The 25,680-nt window shown below is 57.5% G+C and overlaps 2 protein-coding genes across 2 annotated transcripts; one reads left to right on the forward strand and one right to left on the reverse strand.

Moving 5' to 3' along the window:
- Positions 1 to 3,568: 3,568 nt before the first annotated feature.
- Positions 3,569 to 10,931, reverse strand: LOC119092846 (oxysterol-binding protein-related protein 10). The gene is made up of 12 exons (XM_037215765.1): positions 10,761 to 10,931; positions 8,874 to 8,999; positions 8,196 to 8,405; positions 7,670 to 7,841; positions 7,031 to 7,292; positions 6,474 to 6,672; positions 5,639 to 5,679; positions 5,107 to 5,306; positions 4,846 to 4,859; positions 4,688 to 4,812; positions 4,036 to 4,132; positions 3,569 to 3,697 (listed from the first exon to the last, which is right to left on the reverse strand). Exons 1-12 carry the CDS (start codon positions 10,761 to 10,763, stop codon positions 3,569 to 3,571), a joined length of 1,578 nt encoding a protein of 525 aa, XP_037071660.1. The 5' UTR covers positions 10,764 to 10,931.
- A 683-nt stretch (positions 10,932 to 11,614) lies between these two features.
- Positions 11,615 to 25,347, forward strand: LOC119092847 (kinase suppressor of Ras 2). The gene is made up of 19 exons (XM_037215766.1): positions 11,615 to 11,870; positions 13,285 to 13,665; positions 13,938 to 14,081; positions 15,366 to 15,507; positions 16,250 to 16,346; positions 16,818 to 16,990; positions 17,746 to 17,890; positions 18,379 to 18,479; positions 18,898 to 19,032; positions 19,424 to 19,542; positions 19,752 to 19,868; positions 20,188 to 20,364; positions 20,416 to 20,571; positions 21,305 to 21,469; positions 21,783 to 21,968; positions 22,498 to 22,634; positions 23,100 to 23,228; positions 24,170 to 24,299; positions 25,095 to 25,347. The coding sequence occupies exons 2-19, from the start codon at positions 13,507 to 13,509 to the stop codon at positions 25,245 to 25,247; spliced, it is 2,565 nt and encodes an 854-aa protein (XP_037071661.1). The 5' UTR covers positions 11,615 to 11,870; positions 13,285 to 13,506; the 3' UTR covers positions 25,248 to 25,347.
- The last annotated feature ends 333 nt before the right edge of the window (positions 25,348 to 25,680 follow it).

Consider the following 25,680-nt stretch of genomic DNA (forward strand, 5'->3'; position numbering starts at 1 on the left):
ACCCATGGACATGGGGCATAGCATGTTTATTGACTAAGGCGAAGGTTGCCGTGATAGGGCATGGTTGGTACAATGGAGGGACTGCTTTCACTTCCCCTCACCCCTTACCACGATTTACAGAGATGAAAATGTCCGGAGAAACAAACGAGCTAGGGCACGTGACTGGGGTCCTTGGTTCTGCTGCATCCTCCAACCCACACATCGAGTGAGCGCGCTCTAGTCATTCCTGAACGCGCTACGCAGTGAGGGCGTCTTCTGACGTCACATAATGGTAGACCTGTAGGGTACCAGTTATCTCAAGCACCCTTAGGTTATTGCAAAACAAATCATGGACAGAAGCGATCATACCGTCCCATCCACTCGTTGTGTTAGTGACGTGGCGCCAAGTGATTAAGCTGTGTCGTGGTGGAATTACTCATGTCTGAGCGACACTGGCGTCGCGTCGGTATTCTCAGGGGTTGGCCGGCCGGCCTCATCGAGGCGTTACACTCCCTCCGAATGCACTGTAACACGGCTGACGCGTCGCTTCGGGCGTATGACCTGACTCCCAGCGGACCTTTCGTTTACACGTCGCCTGACTCCCAGCGGGCCTGTTGTCTACGCGTCGCTTGGCTCCCAGCGGACCTGTCGTTTACGCGTCACTTCGGGTGCGTCGCCTGACTCCCAGCGGACCTGTCGTTTACGCGTCGCCTGGCTCCCAGCGGGCCTGTCGTTTACGCGTCACTTCGGGTGCGTCGCCTGACTCCCAGCGGACCTGTCGTTTACGCGTCACTTCGGGTGCGTCGCCTGACTCCCAGCGGACCTGTCGTTTACGCGTCACTTCGGGTGCATCGCCTGACTCCCAGCGGACCTGTCGTTTCCAGCCGTATGTGAGCTGTTGTCCTCTGAATTGTCTGCGGCACCAGAGGTGCCGGGACGTCCCTGATGACGACCGGCACCTGTCTGCTCTGTCGGCACCGGCGCCGCTGCCGCTGCTGACACCATGGCGGCCACTGACGGCTCTGACGTCACCCCGCCCGCGCGGCGCCACGGCCAGCCAAGCTACCGCTAGCACGCTCAGTGCGCCTCTGCCGTGCTTCTCCCAGCGATATTGTGCTCTTGTGATATCGTATCGCGCGCTGTCAGTGGCGCGTCTGCCATTGCCATGCCACGACTGGTGCTATTCTCAGCGGTAGCTGATGGCTCAAACATGGCGACGCTTGCCGCTGCGCGCTGCTGCTCTCCAAGCAGTTGGCGTGCTGCTGATGCGTCCAGAACTACACTGCAGTATTATTAACATTTCGCGATGCCGCCAACGCCTGTACGGAGAGGTCACCTTGGGGTCATACCTCCACACCCTGCACAGCAGTCATGGGCCATGCTTAAGGGAGGCATGATCTCGGCCGCGGGCCGCCGCCACCGATGCATACACGTGGACACGCCATTAAACCGGTCCGCTTCCACCTTGATGCTACTGCTTGCCACACGCCAATAGAGGCCGGCTGTGGCACTAATGGCATCACTACAGTTGGGGACGGACATGGGTGCTACGTTGTCGTTCGCAACACTCCGACGGGGCGCGATGAGACGCGCGCGATGACACGTGGCTGACGACCCCGCTCCCGACGGCGCATACGGACATTGAATGGCTCTCAAGGTGTGGTTCGCTGACGCCGCCGCCCGTGCCCTCGCCGTCCTCCCGTCCCGCCATTGACCGGGACCCTGAGACCTGCTGCGACCTGGCCACTAGCCGGGCTGTGGTGTGGTCGACAGCAGTGGTTGCGGGAAAGCGACTGACCGACACTCTTCAAACGGCGCCGTGTCCCGCCGGGCCCCGAGCCAAGCGAGATAACCCGACCATTGGCCCACCGACCGTCCTGACGGGCGGGGCCCGGGTCAGCCGGTCAGCCGTGACCCCGCGCAGGTTGCAGTACGCTTACCCCTCCATGTGATACAGTGACCAGCAGGTGTGCTGTCGGCGTGTGGTGCCTCGCCGTCTGAGGCGCGGTTAGCTCCAGCTCAGCTCGGCCCTCCGCCAGGGGTGGCGGTCTTCTCGCCGCTGCGGGGCCTACTGGCGTCTGGGCATTGGTGTACACCTGGACGGCGTGCGTGCGTGTGAGTGTGTGTGTGTGTGTGAGCGGCCGTGCCTGCGTGTCGTGCCGACGCCCTCGTGCTGTCTCGCGAGTTGTGCGGCCCGCACCCGTCAGCCGCAGGCAGCAGCGCCAAGAGACCCGACGGCATATTGCAGGCGTAATATATTGTTTGACACGCTGTCAGGAGGCATCAGCCGTAGCTGCCGACGGCCGGACGCACAGTGGCAATGACAGCTGCCCGCCGCCACCGATTGTTTCGTAGCAGCCCAGCTGTCGCCTCCTCCCCTCCCACACCACCGCGACGTCCCGTACGCAGTCGCCAAACACGAATAGGACAGGCGTAGGCACAGCTGAGAAGGAGTACACAGTATCAAACAGGGCGTCCACTAACCCAAGCTCCGGACCCGACGCACGTAGCGCGCGCCATAAAGCTCGTATTGCGATAAATGCGCGCGGAATGCCGCATGCGTGCACGTGGATAAACAAACTGGTAAAAGCAGCTGCGCAGGACCGAGCGGGCGGTCGACCAGCCGCGTGTTCCGCATCTCCGCTAAACAGACCGCCAGATATGTCAACAGCAGCGGCATCGCCGCAGACGGCACTCGCCCGCGAAAGTCAGCTTTCACAAACTTCGGGTTAGAAATATCTTCAAATGGTTGTCTGATATGTTCTCAATGCAATGAACGTCTGCCAATTTTTCGTCACAAAATTCTAAGACGTTTTCTTCGAATCCAGCAGGTCACGTGATACGCACTAATAACAGAAGTTACCCTTTCAAATCACCGGGCTGTCGGCCACGCCGAGACAACACTCAGCCGCCGCAGCCGCCGCCAGCAGCTCTCCAGTACCGGTAAGCGCACGCCTGCCCACCCGCTCCCCAGCTGGCGTCCTCTGGGCCTCCCGGTCAGCCCCGGCTGGGAGCCCGCACCACTCGCAGCACGCGCGCGCTGGCCGCCGACCAGGCATCACTCCGTATAATTGCCAGCCCAGCGAGCTGATAATAATGCTGGGCCCTCTGCGCCAATCCATTGTTAATTCCGCCCGCTGACGTCCGTCCCGCCCCGCCCCACGCGCCTCGCACGAGTCACGAGCGCGGCACTCGCCCGCCGCCGCCGCCGCCGGCTCAGGCTGCTGCCGGCCGGAACACCCAGCTCTGCTCGTGCGGGTAGAAATGCCGCGGAGCGTGGCCCAGGCCGGCCCTGTCGCGCTGCGCCTCCTCCACCAGCTGCTTCTGGCGGTCCGCGCGTGCCGCGTCACCAGCCAGCAGGGCAGCGGTGACGCCCGACCAGACGCGCCGCGACTCGTGCGCCGTCTGGTGGCCGAGCGGCCGCACCCAGCGGCGGCCGGCCGGCGCGTCACAGTCCGCCGTCCGGCTCTCGCCCTGCCGGCCCGGCCGCAGTCAGTACACTGGCACCTTGGGCACTCGGCGAGTAACTGCTAATGCTAAGCTGTCGTGGTTGTACACCGTCAATCACGAAACGTATCGACAAGCGGCATCAGCTCACCTGCGGCCCGGTCAGCTGGACCTGGCCCCGCCAGTTGCCCTGGAGTCTGGAGACCAGCCTGCCGTCCTGGGACCGGACCTCGGCCGTCACGCGGTGCCGCTCGCCCTCGTCAGACAGCGGCTGACGGCGCACGACCGCCACACACGTCACGACGGGCGTCCACAGAAGAGCGTCGTCGCTGAGTGCAGCCGACACATGGGCGCACCACCAAGTAACACTCATTCTGGCAATACACTATAGCAATTCCAACCTTCTAGTGCGGTTGGCTTCGAAGAGGACCGAAAACACGGTGTTACGGGTAAAATGACCCACAAAAAGTCGGCGCAATTAAACGGGAAACACCAGACTTTTCTATACATGTCTGACCTGATATTGCTGACAAAACGCCTTGTAAATGGAGGGGTGTCACGCCAACCTGTAACTGGGACCACCCGGCCGAGACCAGCGCGCGGCGGTACCTTGGTGTGGAATGTCACCGAGGCAGAGTAGCCGGTCTGTTGGCACGCGATCTTCACCTGGCCCCCCAGCTCCACCCAGCGCTCGTTCAGCAGCGACCTGCCGCACACGCGTCGGACAGCTGGCACCCCAACACGCACCACTCCGCCTCACAGACAGACGTGGCCAGGAATCTCTTCCTGTCAACGGTCAGTGGTAAATCTCTTCGTGAGCAGTGTTCCAGGTTAGCGTGGCATGGTCGTTACATACGACCAGCATGCCGACCTCGACCTTAGAATACGTTAACACGGATGCCATCGTAGTCTACCTGACCTGAGGACAGGCCGAGCGCCTTGGGCCTTGTTAACAGGGAGGCTACCGTAGTCTACCTGACTTAAGGAGGACAGGCTGAGTGCCTTGGGTCCTGTTGGCGTATTGTTGGCTCTGGGCCTTGTGGGACAGTCTGGTTTGCATGCCCGACATGAAGGCGACCGAAGAATGGTTGGGGGTGAATTGCGATATGCAATCACACCTGAGCGTAACGTTACGGTGTTGAAAACATCTCCTCCCCTTGTTACGCTTCCCTCACGCTCTATCATCGTCCCCACTTTCCCTTCATGGGCAACGTAATTGATGGCCGGCCGGCAGTTGCAGGTAGCGGTGTGTGTGCCTCACCTAAGAGCGACCGCTGGATAGTTGAAGGTGTAGGTCTCGGCGCGGTGGACCAGGTGAAGCGCCGCCTCGCCGGTCAGCGTCACCGTGGCCGAGTTGACGTACTGGGCCCGGCAGCCGACCGTCGCCTGCAGGCTGAGCTCCGGCTCGGCGCAGCTCACGCAGATGGCCGACACTGCGGTGGCGGCGCACGGCACGCGTCAGCGGGCCGGCCAGTCCGCACCGCAACCCAACGGCCCACCAGTGAAGACGAACATTTTTGGAAGGCACGTAACCAGAGATTCTGCCTATCCCAGACAAATGAAATTTCAGGGACCTTTTTGTTTAGCCGTGGCTACAGCAGGGACTTTCCAGTGTCACCGCAGGGCTGCGACGACGGAGTCCCGGAGTGGTGTCTGCCAGATGACGGTGCGGCGGCTCACCTGGCGGGTGGTGCGACACCTGCTCGGCTAGGAACCGAAGCCGCGTCCGGCCGCCGTCCAGCGGCCACGAGCAGGTGAACACCTCGCCCAGCACCGGGTTGTAGGGCTTGCTGGCGCGCGGGCAGCCGGCGCACAGTGACGTCACGTACCACTCCAGCACGCGGCACATGCGTTCGGCAGCTGAGTCGGCCTGCGCGATCCTGCGCGGACAAGACGGAGGCGTGCGCGCCGGTCACCAGGCAGTCGCTGCGGGCTCTCGCCACCGGTACGCGGTCACATCCCCGCTCTGGGGATGCCCGGGGTGCCCAGGGAACACCAGCAGCATAGGGTCCACACAATACCAATACCAACGCTATCACCTGCGCCGAACATGTGTGCCCGGCCCCCGACTCGGCCAGCGGTCGAATCGCGCTGCGCAGGTTTCCGCTTACACACGCTTGTAAACGTTCTGAGCAATATGTACGGACAAGACTATACCAGCGGCGCACCGCACGTGCCGTGCGCCGCTATGGCCGGGGCACGGCCGACTCACCGGACGAACGAGTCGGGCCGGGACCAGAGCTCAGAGTACAGCTCCAGCAGGGAGCGCGGGTCGAGCAGGGCGGCCGGCAGGCGCACCTGAGTCAGGTCGGCGCCCAGCTTCAGCGTGGCCAGCAGCGGCCGCAGCGCCGAGCCGGCCTCTGGCGGCACAGCAGCCGGCGGCGGCGGCGGCGGATCCTCCACCTCCTCCGCCTCACTGCCGGGCCGCGCTGCCGGCGCACACAGACCGGTCACGCCCCGCACAGACCGGTCACGCCACCACACAAACCGATCACGCCCCGCACCAACCGGTCACGCCCCGCACAGACCGGTCACGCCACCACACAAACCGAGCACGCCCCGCACAAACCGGTCACGCCCTGCACAGACCGGTCACGCCCCGCACAGACCGGTCACGCCCCGCACAGACCGGTCACGCCACCACACAAACCGAGCACGCCCCGCATGAATCGGTCATGCCTCACAGATGGCTGCCGCACAGACTCGGGGAGAGGGGGGAGGGGGGGGGGGGGTCAGCAACCCATCACTGGACGCGAGTGCGGGGAGAGCGGACGCGATCGAACACCGGCGTGTTATGACAGACAGCGGGAAAAGCATATGGTTAAATGAACGAATGAATGGAATGACGAAAGATAAATCAAACCGGGCAGACGACAATGGTGTCGCACCTTCAACAAAATAGATGTTTAATTACAACTTCCCATGAACCTCCTAAACTACCCTAACCTAGACCAAGTCAATTCCATTCTGAACTCAGGGCAAATGGCGCCCAGGGAAGACAATTGGTACAAACAGACAGCAGCCCTGCTAACGCCAACAAGCCTAGCCATTTTCAAGCCACACTGCGTGCGCCCGCCTGCTACGCCAGCTCCACCCATCCGTGCAGCCCCACGGGCGCCAGCTGTCCCGGCCGACCGACCTATAGCGGCTGGCGTGCGGCCGGGCGCCGCCGGCGGTGGGGCCGCCTGAGCTGCAGCCGGAGCCGCGGCCGGCCGCGGCGGGCTGGCGTGCGAAACCTTCCGCTGTCTGCGGACCGGGCGTGCCGTTAGTCGCGCTCACGCGCACGCACACGCGTCCAGTCGGCTCGCCGAAGCAAAATGCGTTAGTCAAAAGCCAATCACGCAGCCAAAACAAACGGCAGTTAGAGAGAAAATGGGATGCGCCCCGTTAGCAACGGTGACATGTCATGGCCGTCATTGAAAAATACGTGGCAGTTTCAACTGACGCCGCCTCCGTTTTGAAGACGCTTGAGCAAGTGTGGCTGCCGGTGCCGTGCGGCTGCCTTGCGCGGACCAGTGAGCGGGTGCTGGCCAGCGCCTGGTGTCCGGTCCAGACCGGGATGTCGACTCACGGCACGCGGGCGGCGCCACCCGCTGCCACTCACGTCTTGGCCGTGCCGAAGTTGGTGTCGAACCAGTCGGCCACGTCCGCGAGGAAGTCCTTCTCGGGCCGGGCGCGGGTGGCGCCGAGCCTGAGGCTGCTCCTGTCGCCGGCCGGCAGCGGCGCGCCGATGGGCAGCGCCGCCGCCGAGCGCTGCTGCTGCAGGATTGAGTAGCACTGCTCCAGACAGAGCAGCGTCGCCTGCGAGGTGGCCATCAGCAACAGCAGGTCCGAGTCGGTGCTGGTCACCGTCACGTCCTCAGAGGCTGTCGGCACGCAGACGTAGGTGCGGTCAGATGCCGGCGGCCGCCCTACGTTGCGCCTCGAAAACATTGCGAGGAAATATAAAAACCTCTGAATGGCGTCGTCCAACACCGAAACACGCAAAAAAAATGCGACCTAGATCACGTTAAAGTGCCTGTAGGTCAGTAGCGAGCCTGCAAAAGCAGGACCATGTGGTGTGGACCAGTCTCGCCGCCAAAGCAAGCATGTGCCGACCATCTGTGGCGCAGTGGCCGCACAGCGCGCAGCATCGACCAAGTCCGCCGTGTGCCGGCAGCAGCAGCCGAACGTTGCCGCGAACGGAGCCTATCGGACGCGAGCGTGAGCGGGCAGCTGCGCACGAGGGAAGGCGGGACGTTACCGTGCGAGGGCAGCTGTCGGACGGCGGTGCACAGGTGTCCGTGTCGGGCGGCCATCTGCTGGAGGGCGGCGCTGGCGTCGTGCAGCGAGCTCAGCACCGACAACGGCGCCTCGTACTGGCGCGGCGACACCGACAGCGAGAGTGGCTCGCCGTGCGGCGGCGACGACCCGCTCTGCCGGCGCGCGGGTCACACGGTCACAAGACGGACGTCACGGCGGCGGCCGACCCGCCTCCACCACAGTAGCCAGGCGGGCTTGCATCGTGGACGCAACACCGTACCTTGGCCTGCACTAGGCCCTTTATATAGGCTGTCTTTGTCATATGAAGGTCTTTTTCATAAACCAGCGAGATCCGCCTTCAGTTTTACAACACACTTGCGATCGACGCTGACTACCCTGATCCAAACGGCTCCGAACACAACACCTGCCAGCGTGCGTTGGCAGGAGGTGCTGCACTCATGCAGCGTGGCCGCTGGGCAAGCGCAGCGGCAGATCTGGCCGCCGTGTCTGCCGGTCGGCGCCCCTACCTCGGCCTGAACGCGGTTGAACATCTCGATGACGAGCCGGAGTCGGTCGACCCACTGCTGGCGCTGGCGGGCGTCGGAGGCGCGCAGGCGGTACAGCTCGCCGGCCGCCGAGTTGACCGAGAATGTGTGCGAGTCCTCGTCGCTGGGGCAAACCACGGCGCCGGCCAGGTGGATCGAGCCACGCGCCCGGCTCGATCGCTGCTCGTCCACCTGAGGCATGTGTCCAGCACTGTCACCAGGGGCGGCAGTGCAGTGTCACCATGCCAGGTGATAGATCACAGGTGGGGGCAGAGACAGGGATGCTGCTGGAGCACTGGACAATACAGGTGAAAGCTGCCATCTTAGCAAATCATAGCAAGGAGAAGAATGGACAAAACGTATCCCTAAATTAGACCACTACACATTCAGGTAGAGCCCTCACCACCTTGGCATTGTCCTCTCTTGATAGCTAAGGGACTAAATCAAATGGACTAAAATAAAATCTCTCGTTCATTGAACAATGTTATCATGAAAAGCCAAGGCCACAGGTCACATGCTGTAACAATAAGGTCTCTGTTGCTTTGAATTTGCATGGCAGAATTGAGGCTCATTCTTCTTCTAAGTTACCAGTACAGAAAATTCACCTCTATTAAGCAGCAATGCACCCCCCTGTATCCATGTGCATGTGCTGAAGCTCACCATAAAGTAGCTCAGAGTTCCACTCTCAGGGTTTAAGACAAACCATCTATACTGCCAGCCTTTCATCACATTGGTGTATTTGGACAGCTGGCCTTCCAGCACCTGCTTCATGCTGTTATCCATATCCTGTTGAACAAAAAATGGGTTTGTTACAACAATGGGACCAGAAGAAGGTTTCCTGAGCATGACATTGACAATTATATCAGCATATACATATCAAATACAAACATATTCATTCAACAGCATGCAATATGTCATCTGTCATGGAGCCAGCAAATAAAATTACCCTATCAACCTTTTAGTGAAAAGTCATAGGAGATATGCAACTCCATATGATCCCTTTGGTACTTCTTACTCTTTCACTGAAAAATTGCTATGTAATACAATTTGTGTGTGCAGTGCATTCAGGACAAGTCAAATGTAGATATTCATCTCACACTTCCTCTACAACCATATAAGGAGCCATTTGCCATGCTGTGCTTCCCACGCAGTAATTTTACCCTGGTAAGTGCAAAAATATATCCTGTATATTGAGGTACTTGGGAAATACCTTAGGCATGGCTTGAGCTCACTTCCATATCAGCCAGTTGCCAGCTGCCTATCAACAGGTCACAGGCATATTGATAAGATATCTGGGACTCAGAATGGAACCATGCCTTCTCTGCCACTAGTCTGAAACAATCCAACCAATTTTCTGGGTACCTGCTCAATGTCTGTGAGCTGAGCCTGATGCACTTCATACATATTGCTCATAATTCCCTACAAAATTTGTTCCTATACTCTAATCTTGGTGGCACTCATGCACTCAGCTTTTAGCACTCAAATTTATGGTGCACATGCTCTGAAATTGTTGCCTAAACATCATTACTATACTAGACATGTAGAGCATAACCTGCATTTTTTTGCAGTCTGGCAACATAGCACTTGATGGCATTTCCAGTGCTTATGAACCCTTGCATTACAACAAAAACTGTGCTGGTCCCTGTTAAGAGACTACCTGCAAGGGAATATGAATGAATGTGTTATCCAGCTGCAGCATTGTAAACAAAAATGAATCACAACAATGCAATGGTATAGATATTTTGCCCTGCCGTTCTATTGCACTCACCATACCAAATATGTAGGCAGTTTCACTTAACAGGTCAGCTGGAAGCTGAGCAGCAGAAAATGGCTAAACACATCCATATAATACTTCTGAAAATGCATTCCCTTCCAGGAAGCTACACCCCTATGTACCATAACATTAAGTGCACAAACACAAGATAATAATGCTACAAAAACAGTCATTCTATCTGCAATGCAATTACCTATTTAGTCTCACAGGGGGAGTGGCTTGTCATTCTATCTGCAACGCAGCCACCCATTTAGTCTCACAGGGAGAATGACTTAACTATATTCAGGTATACAAGAAAATCATCCATTGGTATCAAACACCTACATATTGTCTTGGAGCAGGATCTTCTACTTGCATACACCAAACTATTATGAGGTCAACCTGTGCTAAATTTTCAGACTATTTTTGCATCTGATTTTCTTTACAACACAATAAGTCTTTCACATGTTGGCTGTATATGCCCTGAAATTGGTGGTAATTATGTACCAACTCTGATTTCTGAGACTTTAAGCACAAATGTACTAAAACTGGTGCACTGATATTGATATCATGTTCAAAACATTTAATTCTAAAAATGTTTTTTCATGTGTTTTGACATGCCAATGTAAGTCAATATTTATTTACATTGTCATGCCAGGCGAGAAATCCCAATAGTGGTAGATTCTGATGAGGACACATTCCACTCTCAACCTGAATATGCTCGGCCGTGCACGTATGACAACGCATGCATTTTTGCGGCTTGAAGTATATTCAGTAAAATTGTCGGATCTTACCATCACAGACTGGCAGACGCCACTTAAATTCTGGAGAATGTAAGAGGCGTTAATGGCGACAAGAGTCTTCGCGTCGATATATTAAACAGCACTTTCACCAGATTGCAACCGCCAGGCCAGCAATAGTCTACCAATCGCCGCCCGCACCTCCGGCCCCAATTCGCATGAAACGCCCAGGGACCATGAATTTTCAGACTTGAGACCATAGCCAAGGACCCTCGTAATTGAGTTCATCATCAAATCCAACCTGCGTTAAACTGAAACTGCATGAACTGAAATTTCACTTCAGTAAATATAACATTTTATCGTGCAACCTCATTATCAAATTTCGTGCAGTTGATAACTTCAAAGAATTGCGCAAAAATTTATAACTATAAGATGCTATAGCGCTGAGCAACTCTAGAGTCAAATTCAAGGTCAATGAAGGGTATCACGGTTTTGTGCTTACATGTGTCAAAGCATGTTCACAGATCACAAAAACTTTCGTTTTTTTTCTCTTTCTGGTCATCTGTGTTCTTTTTGAAGGTGAGCTGCGTGAGCACACATTGTCCAATGCACAATGCCTAGTGGAGGCTGCTCATTGCATGTTGCAAAAGGTTAACCACTATGTAGCTATCAGCTCATAAAGTTATTCAAGGAAAATGTGCAGTTGTGGTGTGGTTTAAACATTTAACTATATTTGTGTGATCTTGTTTGTTCATCCGTCATAGTAGCTCGCCAAAGGACAAAACGTCCAGAATGGCATAACTTTAGTGAGACTTCGAATATGAATTCGTGAAATGCTTGAACAAATGTACCAAAAATACAAATGCGACAAATGCGAATGACTACAGCCATCTTTTCGCGTCCACCAACAGCTGACTGCTGCTACGGGTTAGGTGTGAATATTAAAATATGAAATGATATACCAGCAGTCCCTGTGGAGTCAAAGTGCGTGGCTGCATAGGTTTCCTGAAGAGTTTCGGTAAGGTTTTCGGAATGTGCACAGGCAGCACTGCTACATGAGAAGGCGCATGAATACGCTCCATAGTGCTCCACCTTGCACTATCGACATGCTCGTGGTCAGGTCTGAGCACAGTCCTCAACTTTAGCAAAAGTGCATTTAGGCAGGTGGGTTATTAGTCACCTAGTGCCTTGTTCTTCTTGTAAATATCTGCCGATTCGAGTAGATGCATTTTGTTGCTCAAAATCATCATCTAAACTTGCCTATTCAGTACTGCATTTTGGCATCTGGTTGGACTGATTCCCTGGGGAAAGTTGCATAGAGAGACAGGCCTGCTGGTTTTGTATCATTTTCATGGTGGCAGCAGTTTCCAAATTTGGATGTGATTTACTGCCTGAAAAACTTGATTCATGGTGATAAGGCTTGGTTAATAAGGCATGGCAAATGCAAGTTTCTTGTGTTTTTTTCTTTTATTCTATACTTGTTGTTAGGCATTATGGTGAATTTTATGAGAAAGAATCTGTTATAGATTGATGAAGTCTGCCACCTTTGTATCAAACTCTCCATCTGACATTTATTGCAATCTGATGCTGTGAATTATAGTTGAAAGCTATGATCACTCATGAGTAGGTATACCTAGGGAACACTTGCTTTATATCCTTAAATGGATGATATGGATGTTTACCAGCAAAACTTGGGACAGGGCCTAAAGATGCTCATAATTTGTGTGTATTTCCCTTGAAAAAAATTGTGTTTGGCCTTCCTGATAGCATAAAGTTTAGCAGGCATTCATCATCCCAAAGCCCAAATCATAGTCATGAGCATTATCCAATTCATTAAGACTACTTTATAAAAGAATGTGTTCATGTTATTTGCTATCAATGTATGTACCATGTATGTATGGTGCACAGTGCACACATATATGACCATGTATGTATGTATGTACCAATGCAAAACTCAGATCAGTATTGCATGATTTTGGCTACCATGATCTTGAAAAGGTGAAAAGGGGTCACTGACCTTGAATGAGCATGTATTTTTTGCTTAGAACATGGATCTAGGTTTAAGGGAACCAACAAATTTTTGGTTGAAAAAAGTGATTTTCAGTCCTCTAGACCAACTCATAGGTTGACCTTGCTTGACCTTATTTCACCTGAAGTTCACAACCAAAGAGCCTTAAACTGTGACCTAAGTGAGTTTATGTACAGGCCAACACACCATGTGAATTTGGTGTCTTTAGCTCTCTTAATTCCTGAGATCTTGTGGGAAGTCAAATTGACCCCCTACCTGAGCAAGGTGTATCCAACTGTTCACCAGGGTGTGTGGTAAGCCTGTACTGCTGGCTTGTGTGAATGTATGCACATGTGTATGTATTTGTGTGGTCTCTACATGCTAATGTTGATCCCATTTACTGACCAGCATGCTACATTTTATCCCATTCCATTTACTTCCCAAAAGTTAAGAACCAAAGTGGCATTTTTTGTAAAAAAAATAAAGGCATTTTGAATGATCATACAGATTTTTTATTGGCATGATTTTTTATTAGCTACAACCTTAAACATACTCTACTATCCCTGTCAGGTTGATCTCATCAGAAGAGAAAGGGTTGTGAAGAGATGTTTGAAAAGATGAAGCCTACCTGCATTCTTTAAGATTTACATGTAATATTTATTCAATCAGGTTTTCTTGAGATTAATCTCTGTGATCTTGAGGACACAGTAATTTGATGCTGGTTTTCAGCAGTTGCTGTTGATGCTATCAGATTGGGTACACTGTGTCCTTGATGTTTTGATCTAAGAAGAGATGAGTGAAGAAGATGTAGAGCAGAGCACCCTTCAGGCAATAGAATGGTGCACAAACTTGCAAAGTTTGATTGAAATATCAGCTGAGCATTTGGAAGGGCTGAGAACCCAGTGCCTGACAAGTGCAGTGTTGACACAGCAGGAAATCAGAAGAATCGAGGTTAGTATCAGTTGTTACATGTCTGTGTTTCTTAGCTTGTCACATAAATCAGAAGAATGTAGGTTGGTATCACTTGTTGCATACCATTGTTTGTTATCTTGTTACATTTCTTGAATGTGTCAGGAAAGGTTCTGGAAAGACTTGGCTCAATCTGGTGGCAGCAGTTGTCTTATACTTGTTGGCCATTGTCTGGGCCCTATACCAGCATGTTTTTTTAATTACATCTGTACATGTCGGGGTTGTGCAGCGACTGAATGTCATACCTTTGGCAGGGTAAGCTGGTGAAGTTGTTCAGCAGTCAGCTTCTGGCCAAGTCCCGCATCCCCAATGATGACTTGGAGGCATCTGGCTGTGATGGCTACCCATCAATGCAGCTCTGGCTTAAGGTTGTGGGTCTCAGCCCATCTGCAGTCGAGGTGAGTGCCTTGCATCCCAGCTTGCGCTGTCTGTGCTGTGATGGTGGTGTCAAGGCGAGTGACTAACATTGCTGTGTATCATCTGAGCTGTGATAGTTAAATGTGTCTGTCACTAGGTGAGTGTCTCCCATCAGTCTGTGATGTCTGTACTGTAATGGTTCAGTGCACCTGTCACCAGGTGAGTGTCTCCCATCAGTCTGTGATGTCTGTACTCTAATGGTTCAGTGCACCTGTCACCAGGTGAGTGTCTCCCATCAGTCTGTGATGTCTGTGCTGCAATGGTTCAGTGCACCTGTCACCAGGTGAGTGTCTCCCATCAGTCTGTGATGTCTGTACTCTAATGGTTCAGTGCACCTGTCACCAGGTGAGTGTCTCCCATCAGTCTGTGATGTCTGTACTCTAATGGTTCAGTGCACCTGTCACCAGGTGAGTGTCTCCCATCAGTCTGTGATGTCTGTACTCTAATGGTTCAGTGCACCTGTCACCAGGTGAGTGTCTCCCATCAGTCTGTGATGTCTGTGCTGCAATGGTTCAGTGCACCTGTCACCAGGTGAGTGTCTCCCATCAGTCTGTGATGTCTGTACTCTAATGGTTCAGTGCACCTGCCACCAGGTGAGTGTCTCCCATCAGTCTGTGATGTCTGTACTCTAATGGTTCAGTGCACCTGTCACCAGGTGAGTGTCTCCCATCAGTCTGTGATGTCTGTGCTGCAATGGTTCAGTGCACCTGTCACCAAGGTGAGTGTCTCCCATCAGTCTGTGATGTCTGTACTCTAATGGTTCAGTGCACCTGCCACCAGGTGAGTGTCTCCCATCAGTCTGTGATGTCTGTACTCTAATGGTTCAGTGCACCTGTCACCAGGTGAGTGTCTCCCATCAGTCTGGGATGTCTGTACTGCAATGGTTCAGTGCACCTGTCACCAAGTGAGTGTCTCCTATCAGTCTGTGATGTCTGTGCTGTAATGGTTCGGTGCACCTGTCACCAGGTGAGTGTCTCCCATCAGTCTGTGATGTCTGTACTCTAATGGTTCGGTGCACCTGTCACCAGGTGAGTGCCTCCCATCAGTCTGTGATGTCTGTACTGCAATGGTTCAGTGCATCTGTCACCAGGTGAGTGTCTCCCATCAGTATGTGATGTCTGTGCTGTAATGGTCCAGTGCACCTGTCATCAGGTGTGTGTCTGCCATGATTCTGTGCTGTGCGCTCAGCCGTGCTCTTCGCCTTGGAGCGGAGCTCGCGGCATCGTTCGGCGCCGGCCCGCTGACGCTGCGCCGCCGTGCCGCAGATGGTGTGCTGCAAGTACAGCTCGATGGAGGCGCTGGTGGAGAGTGGCGAGGCCGAGCTGCGCGGCGTGCTGCCGCCGGCCGGCTTCGACGACGACGTGCGCCGTCTCGGCCGCGCCATGCACAACATGCGGAAGTATACGGGTCAGTCGCGGGTCACGATTCGGCCAGGGGTTCGTTCCCTGTAAGTAAACGTCTGATTCTGGTTTCAGCTGTTGTGCTCAACAGCAACTCACATTTGATGTTTGTTGAGGTTTAGTGCAGCCAGTTTCCCTGAGAAATATTTCCTCTAGAGTTGCGTTTTCCCTACACTTGGTTTAAATGCTGGTGTAACATTCCTCAACACTCACATAACAAAATAGTCACTTGGGCCGGGGATTTGGGGGTCGTACCTGAACAGCCTATATTGATCTTGCATTATGTTGCATGTTCTGCCCCCATTCAGATGCAGAGGATAGGTTTGGTTGTGCACCTGTAGGTGGCTTTTGTCACACTAGCTTTTGTTTGCCGAGCTGACGGCCAGGTCTTGCCATGGTATACAGATACTGCTGAGTAACATACACCAGTATCTGCATTAATTGCCTCCATAATGCGGATGCTAGTGTACGTTATTGTCAATTTACAACGGGTCCAAATAACACGTGTTTTCGTTACCACGTTTTAAAACACAAGGGCGCTGTTGATCACATCACTCGTGACAGCTAAGAAGCATATGTAAATGATGAGGACACAGCTTTTTGTTTTTTGACCTGGTGGCAGTTCGGACGGGTCGAAGCATGTCCGTGAGATATGCGGTGGAAAACTTCCGCCCCTGGAAAGCACGCCTAGTGCTGTCTGACGCGGTGATGACCAGAGCAGCTGGTGACGCCACGTTGTTGGTTTTCAGAGAGCCAAGGGGTGGGTGACGCGCACAGCAGTCCGGACCTGCCGCTGTACTGGGACTCTTGGGAGGCGTCGTCGCCCAGTCTGCGGCGCAGACCCAGGTGCGGACACGCTCTACTGAGCCGCCGCACTCGCTGCGGCCGCTCTGTAAAGCGCCGCGGGCTCTGACGCGCCGTGTTGCGTGCAAGAGCAGAGCGGCGCCCAGTGCGGAGACTGCTGCGGGAGGTGACTGCGTCTACAGATCAACGCGTCGGACTGGTCTTGACGTCGGCAACAGACTGCAGATCGGCACGCGCTGGAGCATCTGTGCTGCCCTCCTCCCCTTCCCCCCCCCCCCCTCTCATCCTCTCAGCCGGGGTCTTCTCCCTCGGGCACCAGTCCGGCGTCCTCCGCTGGGAATAGTACAGCGCGCCTGGCCTTAGCCTCTCAGCATCAGAGCCCTTATAATGAGCGCTTGGTGTGTTGTGATGATCATGGGCCACGCCGGTACCGGTGGCGACGAGGATGTCCTTAGCGGGATGTCCATGGTGTGACGCGCGGAGCGCCGCGCCTGACTCGCCGTCTCGTCGCAGGTCGTCGGTGTCGTCGTCGGACGAGACGCAGCAGTCAGAGTCGTCGGCACCGACGCCGTCCGAGTCATCGTGCCACTCTCAGACGCAGTCGACGCTCAGCGACCTGACGCAGAGCCTGCCGGTGGGCGAGACGAGTCCGCCGCGCACGCCGCCGCTGGGCCGCACTGCGCGAGGTACGGCGCGCCGTGCGCGCACGCCCTGCCGTCGGCGACACGCGTGTGGTGTCTGCTACGCGTGTACCGCGGCCCAGGGTTACGCTGTGCCGTTGCAGGGCTCCAGCCACGAGATGAGTCTTGGCGGACGTGCAGTTGAAAGCAGAGATCCGTTGCGGACCGAAACCATGCGGCGCGATCCGGTGTTCGGGTCTCCAGTGTCCCGCTGGAGAGGATGGAGAGCGGGGACGGGCCTCCCACCGTGTTGCGTTCGAATTTCTGGTGTCGCGCTGGAGAGGGTGGAGCCGAGACGGCCTCCTGCCGTGTTGTGTTCGGGACCCCTGTGTCGTGCTGGAGAGGGTGGAGCCGAGAGGGGCCTCCTGTCGTGGGCTCAGCCAGCGTTCGGCTTCCATGTCAGGAGGTGGGCAGCGATGCTCTGACATGCCCTGAGGACATGGCAGTGTTGTCCATCCCCAGCTCTGCCACTCCCGCCATGGCGCCGGGATGACTGTTTGGGAGCCGAGAGACAAGTGTCGTCTCCCGTTGTTGGCCTGCAGCTCCCCGACCGCGTCCGTTGCTGGCCTGCAGCTCCGCCCCCCCCCCCCCCCCCCCTCCCCGTGCTCGTTTGTCTGTGCGTCACTACTGTACTGGTTACATGAGCGTCGGCACGGTGTGTCGAACGTTCATACCGTGTGTGTCTTCTCGTGCGCGTGTGTGTCTGCTGTCTGTATCTCCGTGTGTGTCGTGACCGGACGCTGTCGCTGCCGCGTCGGCAGACGGCGCCACGCCGTCAGCCAGCCGCCGCCATCACACGGGGCTGCGCGAGGCGGCCGGCGACCCGGCCACGCTCACCAAGTCACGTTCTCACGAGAGCCAGCTGACGGGCCGGCTGCAGGCTGCTGGAGACGCCGCCCAGCCACGGTAAGCTGCGCGGCCTGAAGGCTCAGGTCACCGGTGGGTGACCTGATGGTGACCACGGGTGAAGCCCCAGGTCACCCGTGGACTGCCTAGCCGCTCGTTTGGTTGAGGTAGGGTGGCGATAGTGTAGTGGTTAACACGTCTGCTTAGACTCCTGCGCGCATGGGAAACCAGAGGTACGGGGTTCGATTCCCCGCGGTGCCCGCCCTTCCTGCCAGGGGGAGAGGCAGGTGACGCCATGTAGCCTCAGCAGCTGAGTGCGTCGTAGGGCCCCATGATGAAAATGTCAGGTTAAGGTAACATCACGCAAAACACATAATAAGGAAGCAGTAACCAGGCCTGGTGCCAACACATTCTAGTGCGGCCAATACTATTGTTTGCTCAAGGTTACCCATGCTATCACAATATTGGGTGCTTTAGTTCAGATGGTGGCTGTCTGTGTGCCGTGCTGTGCTGGCGTTATTGATCCGAGCCGCTGTCTCCGGCGCCAGCGGCGACTCTGAGCCGTCGGAGGCCCAGGAGGCGGCCGTGAGGTCGCCGGGAGCCGCCGCCAGCCCCTCGCCCTCCACGGCCGCCCAGACGCCCACCAAGTGTGAGTCGCAGGCGATCCCGGCATATACCGGATAGGTGGCGGATGGCCGGCAGACGAGCGTGTGACGCGTGAACGTCCGACTCGGCCACCTCACAGAAGCCCGCTGCAGGTGGAGCTCATTAACCGCCGTACGCAAGCTTCCGGCGTGTCATTGATTATGACCGAAGGACGCGACGTTGAAAAGGGAAGTAAAAGGTTATTGAAAGCGTCCTGTATTGTACAATAATGTTGATCGTGCTTCGAGATATCAACATCATGATCGCTTATTTTGTCATGCAAAGGTCCGGGCATTCTTCAAAAAAGCTGCCGCTATTATCATTTGTATGGCATATTTTTGCTCCGAGTGGCTATGTGTGTGGTTGTTGCATGATTGTCTGTGCTTCGGCGCAGTGTGTGACGTTCGGTCCGCGCCCGGCAGCGACCACGCTGCAGGTGCCCCGCTCTCCGCATACGCCCACGCTGCCCGGCAGCATGAGCCACGTGATCGCGCACAAGTTCACCAAGACGTTCAAGGTGTCTACCTGCGACTGCTGCAAGAAGCAGATGATCTACGGTGAGTGAGTGCGGTGGGCGGCGGTGCGTGACAGACGATGCCGGTGGTGTGCGGCGGAGCTGGCTGGGAGGCGGCGGCTCCGTGGAGTGCGGTGGGCGGCGGAGCTGGCTGGGAGGCGGCGGCTCCGTGGAGTGCGGTGGGCGGCGGAGCTGGCTGGGAGGCGGCGGCTCCGTGGAGTGCGGTGGGCGGCGGAGCTGGCTGGGAGGCGGCGGCTCCGTGGAGTGCGGTGGGCGGCGGAGCTGGCTCTGTAGCCGGGCCGCGTCCGCCGCCGCCGCCGCCGGCCTGGCCGCCGCGTCAGGTGCCGTCGGTGTACGGGCCGCGCCTGTTGGCCTGGTCCGGTCCGGTCAGGGCCTGGCTGGACGGTCCGTGACGCTGTCCTTGTCGCCTGCAGGTCTGCGGTGTCGCGAGTGCAAGTACAAGTGCCACCGGCACTGCGAGGAGCAAGTGCCGCCCTCCTGCGGTCTGCCCAGGAAGTTCGTCGACTTTTTCATCGACCAAGTCAATAATCAGGTGGGCTTTGACTGCGCTGCGCGGCTGGCCTTCGACGCAACATGTTGAGCTTGTGTATGCTTGTGTATGTTGAGTGTGTGTGTGTCTAGCTGCAGCGATTGCCGCCGGCGTCGGCCTGGCTCGTGACCCCGGCTCTGCTCGTGCCCACTGGCGCCTGCTTGATGGTGCCGGCTGCGCCGTGACGCCCGTCTGGACGCCCTATGTCGCAGGGTAACGCTTCCCCCCTGCTGCCGAAAAGTCAGCGCAAGAGCCAGAGCTCCGGGTATCTTCACTACAAACAGCACCACGGTTACACCAACTCCAGCATCAGCATCCCGGCATTCCAGGTGAGGCCGCACTCAGGCCGGTGAATCGTAGCCGCGCTGTTGGACCCGTCCTGTACGCACTCTGACCGGGCGATCGGTTGGGAACTAGAAGAAGGCCAGTGGGTTCAGAGGGTGTTTGAACCGGAGATAATTCATTAATTAAATTGGTGTCTGTAAAAAAAGAACGCGATGCACGTTGTCACGCCTGTTACGGAGCGCCTGCGGTTGCATTGGTCATCTTAGCGCCCAGGGGCCCACCGTCTGGCCCTCCCACAACGTGCCGGACCAAAGTGCCTGCGTCCGCTTGTTCCGTGCCTGAGGGGGCGCTTGCGTGCGGCAGGGCCAGGACTCTAGCAGCAATACGTCCAGCTGCAACAGCTCTGCGCCGTCTAGTCCGGCCTTCCCGATGGCGACGCCGCCGGCGTCAGCGTCGCGCCTGCAGCAGTTCAACTTCCCAGAGGTGGCCGAGCCGGCCGGCGTCACCGTCGAGCCGCTGCCGCCGCCGCCGCCGCCTCCGCCGCCCCCGCCGCCGCCGCCACCTCCGCCGCCGCCGCCGCCGCCGGCGGCCGCGCAGCCGCCGCCGGTCGGCTCGCAGGATTCGGACAAGACGATGAGTCAGACGTCGGCCAGCACGTCCACCGACTCGGAGCGCACCGTGGCCAGTCGACTCGACTCGCAGGACTCGACCGTCTCCGAGACGGACGGCATGCCGCGGCAGAACAGCGTGAGTGCGGGGCCTGGCCAGACCCGAGGGTGCCCCAGCGTGAGTGCGGGGCCAGGCCAGACCCGGGGGTGCCCCAGCGTGAGCGCGGCGCCTGGCCAGACCCGGGGGTGCCCGGCTGGTGTGGCAGCTGGTGTGAGACCTTGCCCACGGCAGGGACGAGGGTGCACCACATCAGGACAGTGAGCAAGTGCGGATGGGGACCGTCAGATGTGTGGTCAAGGGAATACAAGCGGCGCTCTGTGGATTTGTCCGCTGTAAGCTGCCGCTGACCTGATAGTGCGGCTGTGTCGACTCGATGTTGACCCAAGCTGGGCCGCCGTTTCAGCTGTCACTGCGGGAGTGGGACCTGATAGTGCGGCTGTGTCGGCCTCGATGTTGACCCAAGCTGGGCCGCCGTTTCAGCTGTCACTGCGGGAGTGGGACCTGATAGTGCGGCTGTGTCGACTCGATGTTGACCCAAGCTGGGCCGCCGTTTCAGCTGTCGCTGCGGAAGTGGGACCTGATAGTGCGGCTGTGTCGGCCCGATGTTGACCCAAGCTGGGCCGCCGTTTCAGCTGTCGCTGCGGAAGTGGGACCTGATAGTGCGCCTGTGTCGGCCCGATGTTGACCCGGGCCGCGCCGCCGTTTCAGCTGTCGCTGCGGGAGTGGGACATTCCGTTTGAGGAGGTGCGGGTGGGCCTGATAGTGCGCCTGTGTCGGCCCGATGTTGACCCGGGCCGCGCCGCCGTTTCAGCTGTCGCTGCGGGAGTGGGACATTCCGTTTGAGGAGGTGCGGGTGGGCGAGGTGATCGGTCGCGGCCGCTTCGGCGAGGTGAAGAAGGGCCACTGGCACGGCGAGGTGGCCGTTAAGTTGCTCAACATGAACGACGAGGAGGCGCTGGAGCAGTTCAAGCGAGACGTGAGTGGCGCCCCGTACCGTGAGCTGCGCGGCGTGCACGTGCGGCAGGTGTGCTCACGGGCCGCCTAAAACGCAGCGTTTTGTTCCTGTGTGCGCGACAACGTCTCTGATCAGCTGATCAATTGTATGAACTGTAATTCTGCGGAGACACCGTATGGAGCCTCTTATGGCCCTAACAAAACAGATGCGTTCGGGTATGCAGATGGGCCGCGGGGGTGACAGCTGTTGGCTTAGGCCCGTGATGTAGCAGAGCGCTGCGTGGGCTTGTGCCGGTGTGCGGCGCCACCGTCACGTCCTGCTTGCACTTGCGCAGGTGGCTACGTTCCGCAAGACGCGTCACGAGAACCTGGTGCTATTCATGGGCGCCTGCATGTGCCCGCCGCAGCTGGCAATCATCACCAGCTACTGCAAGGGCAAGCCGCTCTTCGCCCTGCTGCACACGCATAAGGAGAAGTTCAACCTCACCAAGATCAGCAACATCGCCAAACACATATCGCTGGTCAGTATGGCCGCCGACCGTAGCGGGAGATCCCTCACGCCTCGTAAGCGTGACTATCATCCTCCTGCTCTGTTCGGTAGCCGGAGGAGGCGGGGGTTGGGTGGGGGGGGGGGGGGCTCTTGACACCTCGTAAGCACATGTCTTACCTCCCTGCTCTGTTCGGTAGCCGGGGGAGAGGGGGGCCACCGACACCTCGTAAGCGTTGCTCTCACCTCCCTGCTGTGTTCGGTAGTCGGGTGAGAGGGGGGCTACTGACACCTCGTAAGCACATGTCTCACCTCCCTGCTCTGTTCGGTAGCCGGGGGAGAGGGGGAGGCGGGGAGTGCTACCGACACCTCGTAAGCGTGGCTCTCATCCCCCTGCTCTGTTCGGTAGCCGGGGGAGAGGGGGCTACCGACACCTCGTAAGCGTGTCTCTCACATCCGTGCTCTGTTTGGTGGCTGTTGCTGTGGTGGCGGCGCCGCGCTGCAGGCAGCGCTGTGCCGTCCGCGGGCGGCGCGTGACCGGTGTGCTCGCGTGTCGCCGCCAGGGCATGGGCTACCTGCACGCCCGAGGCATCGTGCACAAGGACCTCAAGTCGAAGAACATTTTCGTGGACAACTCGGGCACAGTGGTGATCACAGACTTCGGCCTGTTCTCGCTCACCAAGCTCTGCCCCAACTCCGGGTGAGCCGGCGCTGGGCTGTGGCTCGTGGTTGGCTCGCAGCGGGCGGACGGGGCTGCGCACGCGGCGGCTCGCCTCCACTCCCCGCCACGCCACTGCCACGCTGTGGTGACAGCGCGCTGGCAATATCTCCGCAACGTCTCAAAGACACCGGCAGCTGCCTCATTTTTAAAGTGTTGGAATGCCATCAGTGGTGTGTGTGTGTGTGTGTGTGTGGAGCTGGGTGGTAACCTGAGCACGTGCTGTGGCTTCCCACGGATGTGTGCACCGGTCTGCCCGCAGCCGCTGACTCCGACTCCGTTACAACACAGCTGTGCACTCTGCAGCGTCTGGACAGACGTATCCTCTAATCCACGGCCCTCGTGTGTGTTGACACGTGTGACATCAAGTGCTGGGCGTCCGGTGGGCCGTCGCCTGACCTGACCTGATCTGGCCTGACCTGACGTGAGCGGGCTGCCATGCGGCAGGCATCGGCGCCGCCTGCACATCCCGAAGGGCTGGCTCTGCTACCTCAGTCCGGAGATCGTGCGCAGCCTGCGGCCCGGCGACAACCGAGACCTGCCCTTCTCGATGAGCTCGGACGTCTTCGCCTTCGGGTCAGTGGGTCCGGCCGCCGCGGGCCCTGACGACGCTCGGCGCAGCGGACGGCACGGGCACGTGCAGGGGGATACCGCAGTTGGAGATGGAGCGGACGGTGTAGGCACAGTTGGTAGTTTGGTGGAAAGTAGTTTAAATTGATGAAGGGAATTGGATAGTTCTACCATCGACGGCCGTCACATAGTTGACAGCTAGACGTGACATATTCTGGGCAGCCCGTGTGAGCTGCATCCACGATAGCAGACGTTAAATCTCGCCGCCTGCAGTCAACTGCACTGTAAGACATGCTGGGGACGCCCCGGGATGTCGACCCACTGAACACGTCAGATGGTCTCGAGGCGCCCCGGGGTGTCTACCCACCGAACACGTCAGATGGTCTCGAGACACCCCGGGGTGTCTACCGACCGAACACGTCAGATGGTCTCGAGACACCCCGGGTGTCTACCCTCCGAACACGTCAGATCTCGGGACGCCCCGGGGTGTTGACCCACCGAACACGTCAGATCTCGGGACGCCCCGGGGTGTCGACCCACCGAAGACGTCAGATGGTCTCAAGCGCACGTGTGGGGCGTGCATGGTCAATATTAGCCTCTTGTCTCCTATGGGTCATCGTGCTCACAGATGGAAAGGACGGGTGAGGGGCATCAGTGTTCGGGAAGATGATGTGGTTGTCGCATGATGCAGCATGATGTGGTTGTCGTCGTCATTGGAGCTTTACGACACGCGCAGCTGTTAGGCTCTGTGGCCTCGTCTGCCTCTCACCATGACGGGAAGGCCAGGCACCGCTGAGCATCGAATCCCGTACCTCCGGTTTCCCAGACACGCAGCGGTTAACGCAGAATTGTAAACCACGACACTTTGGGCGCTGTAGCATGATGTGGTAGCCGTCTGAGTCGCGTGTGCCGGCCGGAAGTGTAACGCTGCCCTGCGCCGCCGGCAGCACGGTGTGGTACGAGCTGCTGTCGGGTGAGTGGCCCTGGAAGGACCAGCCAGCCGAGGCCACCATCTGGCTGGTGGGGCGAGGCATGAAACAGTCGCTCGCCAACATACAGGCCTCGCGCGACGTCAAGGTACGTCGCCTGCCGCCGCCGCCGGTACCGCACCACACCACACCGCATCGCACACCACACCACACCGCACCGCACCGCACCGCACCGCACCGCACCGCACCGCACCGCACCGCACGACATCCGCACCGCGCTGGCTCAGTGGGGCGCTGCGCCATCTCCGTGTACTGGGTAGCTCAGTCGTTCTGAGCTTCCCCGTTGGCGCATGGGTGGCATCAGCTGCTGGTGAGATGCCTAAAGATGAGTTTTGCCCGGCTGCCACCGCGCACCACCTGCGGCGCTGCTCGATGCTTCATTGCATTCAGTGCACTTGTACGAGCATTCTAGTGCATTGTTTAAAGCTTTGTTTGTTGAAGTTGAAGTTTGCATTGTAAGTAATCTGCTGTCCATCTCACGCTGTCCAGCCTTCCGTAGTGCCGAGTTTTCGTGTTCATTGCACGAAGGCCTGCGTGCATGTGCAGTTTTTTAACTTGTCAACGTTCGTGAAAAATAACGCTCCAGAAGTCAAGTGCAAAATTGTGTTCACTCGGCGTCTCCATCTTATCCATTTGTCCACATTTAAAAATGCTTTTCACTGTCGAGCTAAAGCACATCCTTTCACGCCCGCTCGATGCCGACAATACGGTCACTCCTCCGGGGCGTTCAGCCTGGGTTGGTGACCCTGACACAATGCTGATGTTAGCACACTGTAAATGAGAGCGTCGCATGGATGCGGGTCAGGAGCAGCGTGGCGCCGCCGTCTGTCCGCGTATCGGGCGCAGCCGGCGCGTGACAGGCGGCCCGCTCCATGCCCGGCAGGACCTGCTGATGAAGTGCTGGAACTACCACCAGGCCGACCGGCCCGACTTCACCCAGCTGCTTGTCATCCTGGAGCGGCTGCCCAAGAAGCGGCTGGCGCGCAGCCCCTCGCACCCTATCCAGCTGTCGCGTTCGGTCGAGTCTGTGTTCTGAGCGGCCCCCGGCCGTGCGCCACGTCTTGTGATATCTGTCCGTGTTAGAGTGTGTAGCGGCGCGCGCGTATGGGGGCCGCCTGGGCCGGCGGCGGCGGCCGGGCCGCCCCCCCCCCCCCGAGTCCCTGGCCCGGCTGCGCCGCCGGCCGCAGAGCTCGGCAGTACAACGACACTGTAGTCTGCACACGTCCGAGGCGCCCACCCGGTGGGAGCCGGCCGCCGCGCCCGGCCGGGACCGCAGCGGCCCGGACCCGTCTGTACGTCTGTCCATGCGTGTGTGTGTGTATCTGTGTCTAGCTGTGTGTGTGTGGCTGAGTACGCGCGAACAGCAGACGTGCGGAGTGATTATGCTGACTTTATCGAATTATCGCACTAAAATACACGATGTACAGACCGTCGCCACGCCCTTGACAGCTGTCCACGGCGTGGTAAGA

The sequence above is a fragment of the Pollicipes pollicipes genome, unplaced genomic scaffold, assembly GCF_011947565.3.
Source record: "Pollicipes pollicipes isolate AB1234 unplaced genomic scaffold, Ppol_2.1 Scaffold_3481;HRSCAF=4094_pilon_pilon_pilon, whole genome shotgun sequence".
Lineage (NCBI taxonomy): Eukaryota > Metazoa > Arthropoda > Thecostraca > Pollicipedomorpha > Pollicipedidae > Pollicipes > Pollicipes pollicipes.

Coding starts and splice junctions, on each gene's coding strand:
- LOC119092846 (XM_037215765.1), bottom strand. Junction 5,307..5,638: donor CGGCCCGACTCGTTCGTCCG/GTGAGTCGGCCG, acceptor TTGTCCGCGCAG/GATCGCGCAGGCCGACTCAG. Junction 3,698..4,035: donor CGGTGACATTCCACACCAAG/GTACCGCCGCGC, acceptor GTGCGCCGTCAG/CCGCTGTCTGACGAGGGCGA.
- LOC119092847 (XM_037215766.1), top strand. CDS start 13,507: ATGAGTGAAGAAGATGTAGAGCAGAGCACCCTTCAGGCAATAGAATGG. Junction 16,347..16,817: donor AGTCTGCGGCGCAGACCCAG/GTGCGGACACGC, acceptor GTCTCGTCGCAG/GTCGTCGGTGTCGTCGTCGG. Junction 20,365..20,415: donor CGCCGCCGCCGCCGCCTCCG/CCGCCCCCGCCG, acceptor CCGCCGGCGGCC/GCGCAGCCGCCGCCGGTCGG.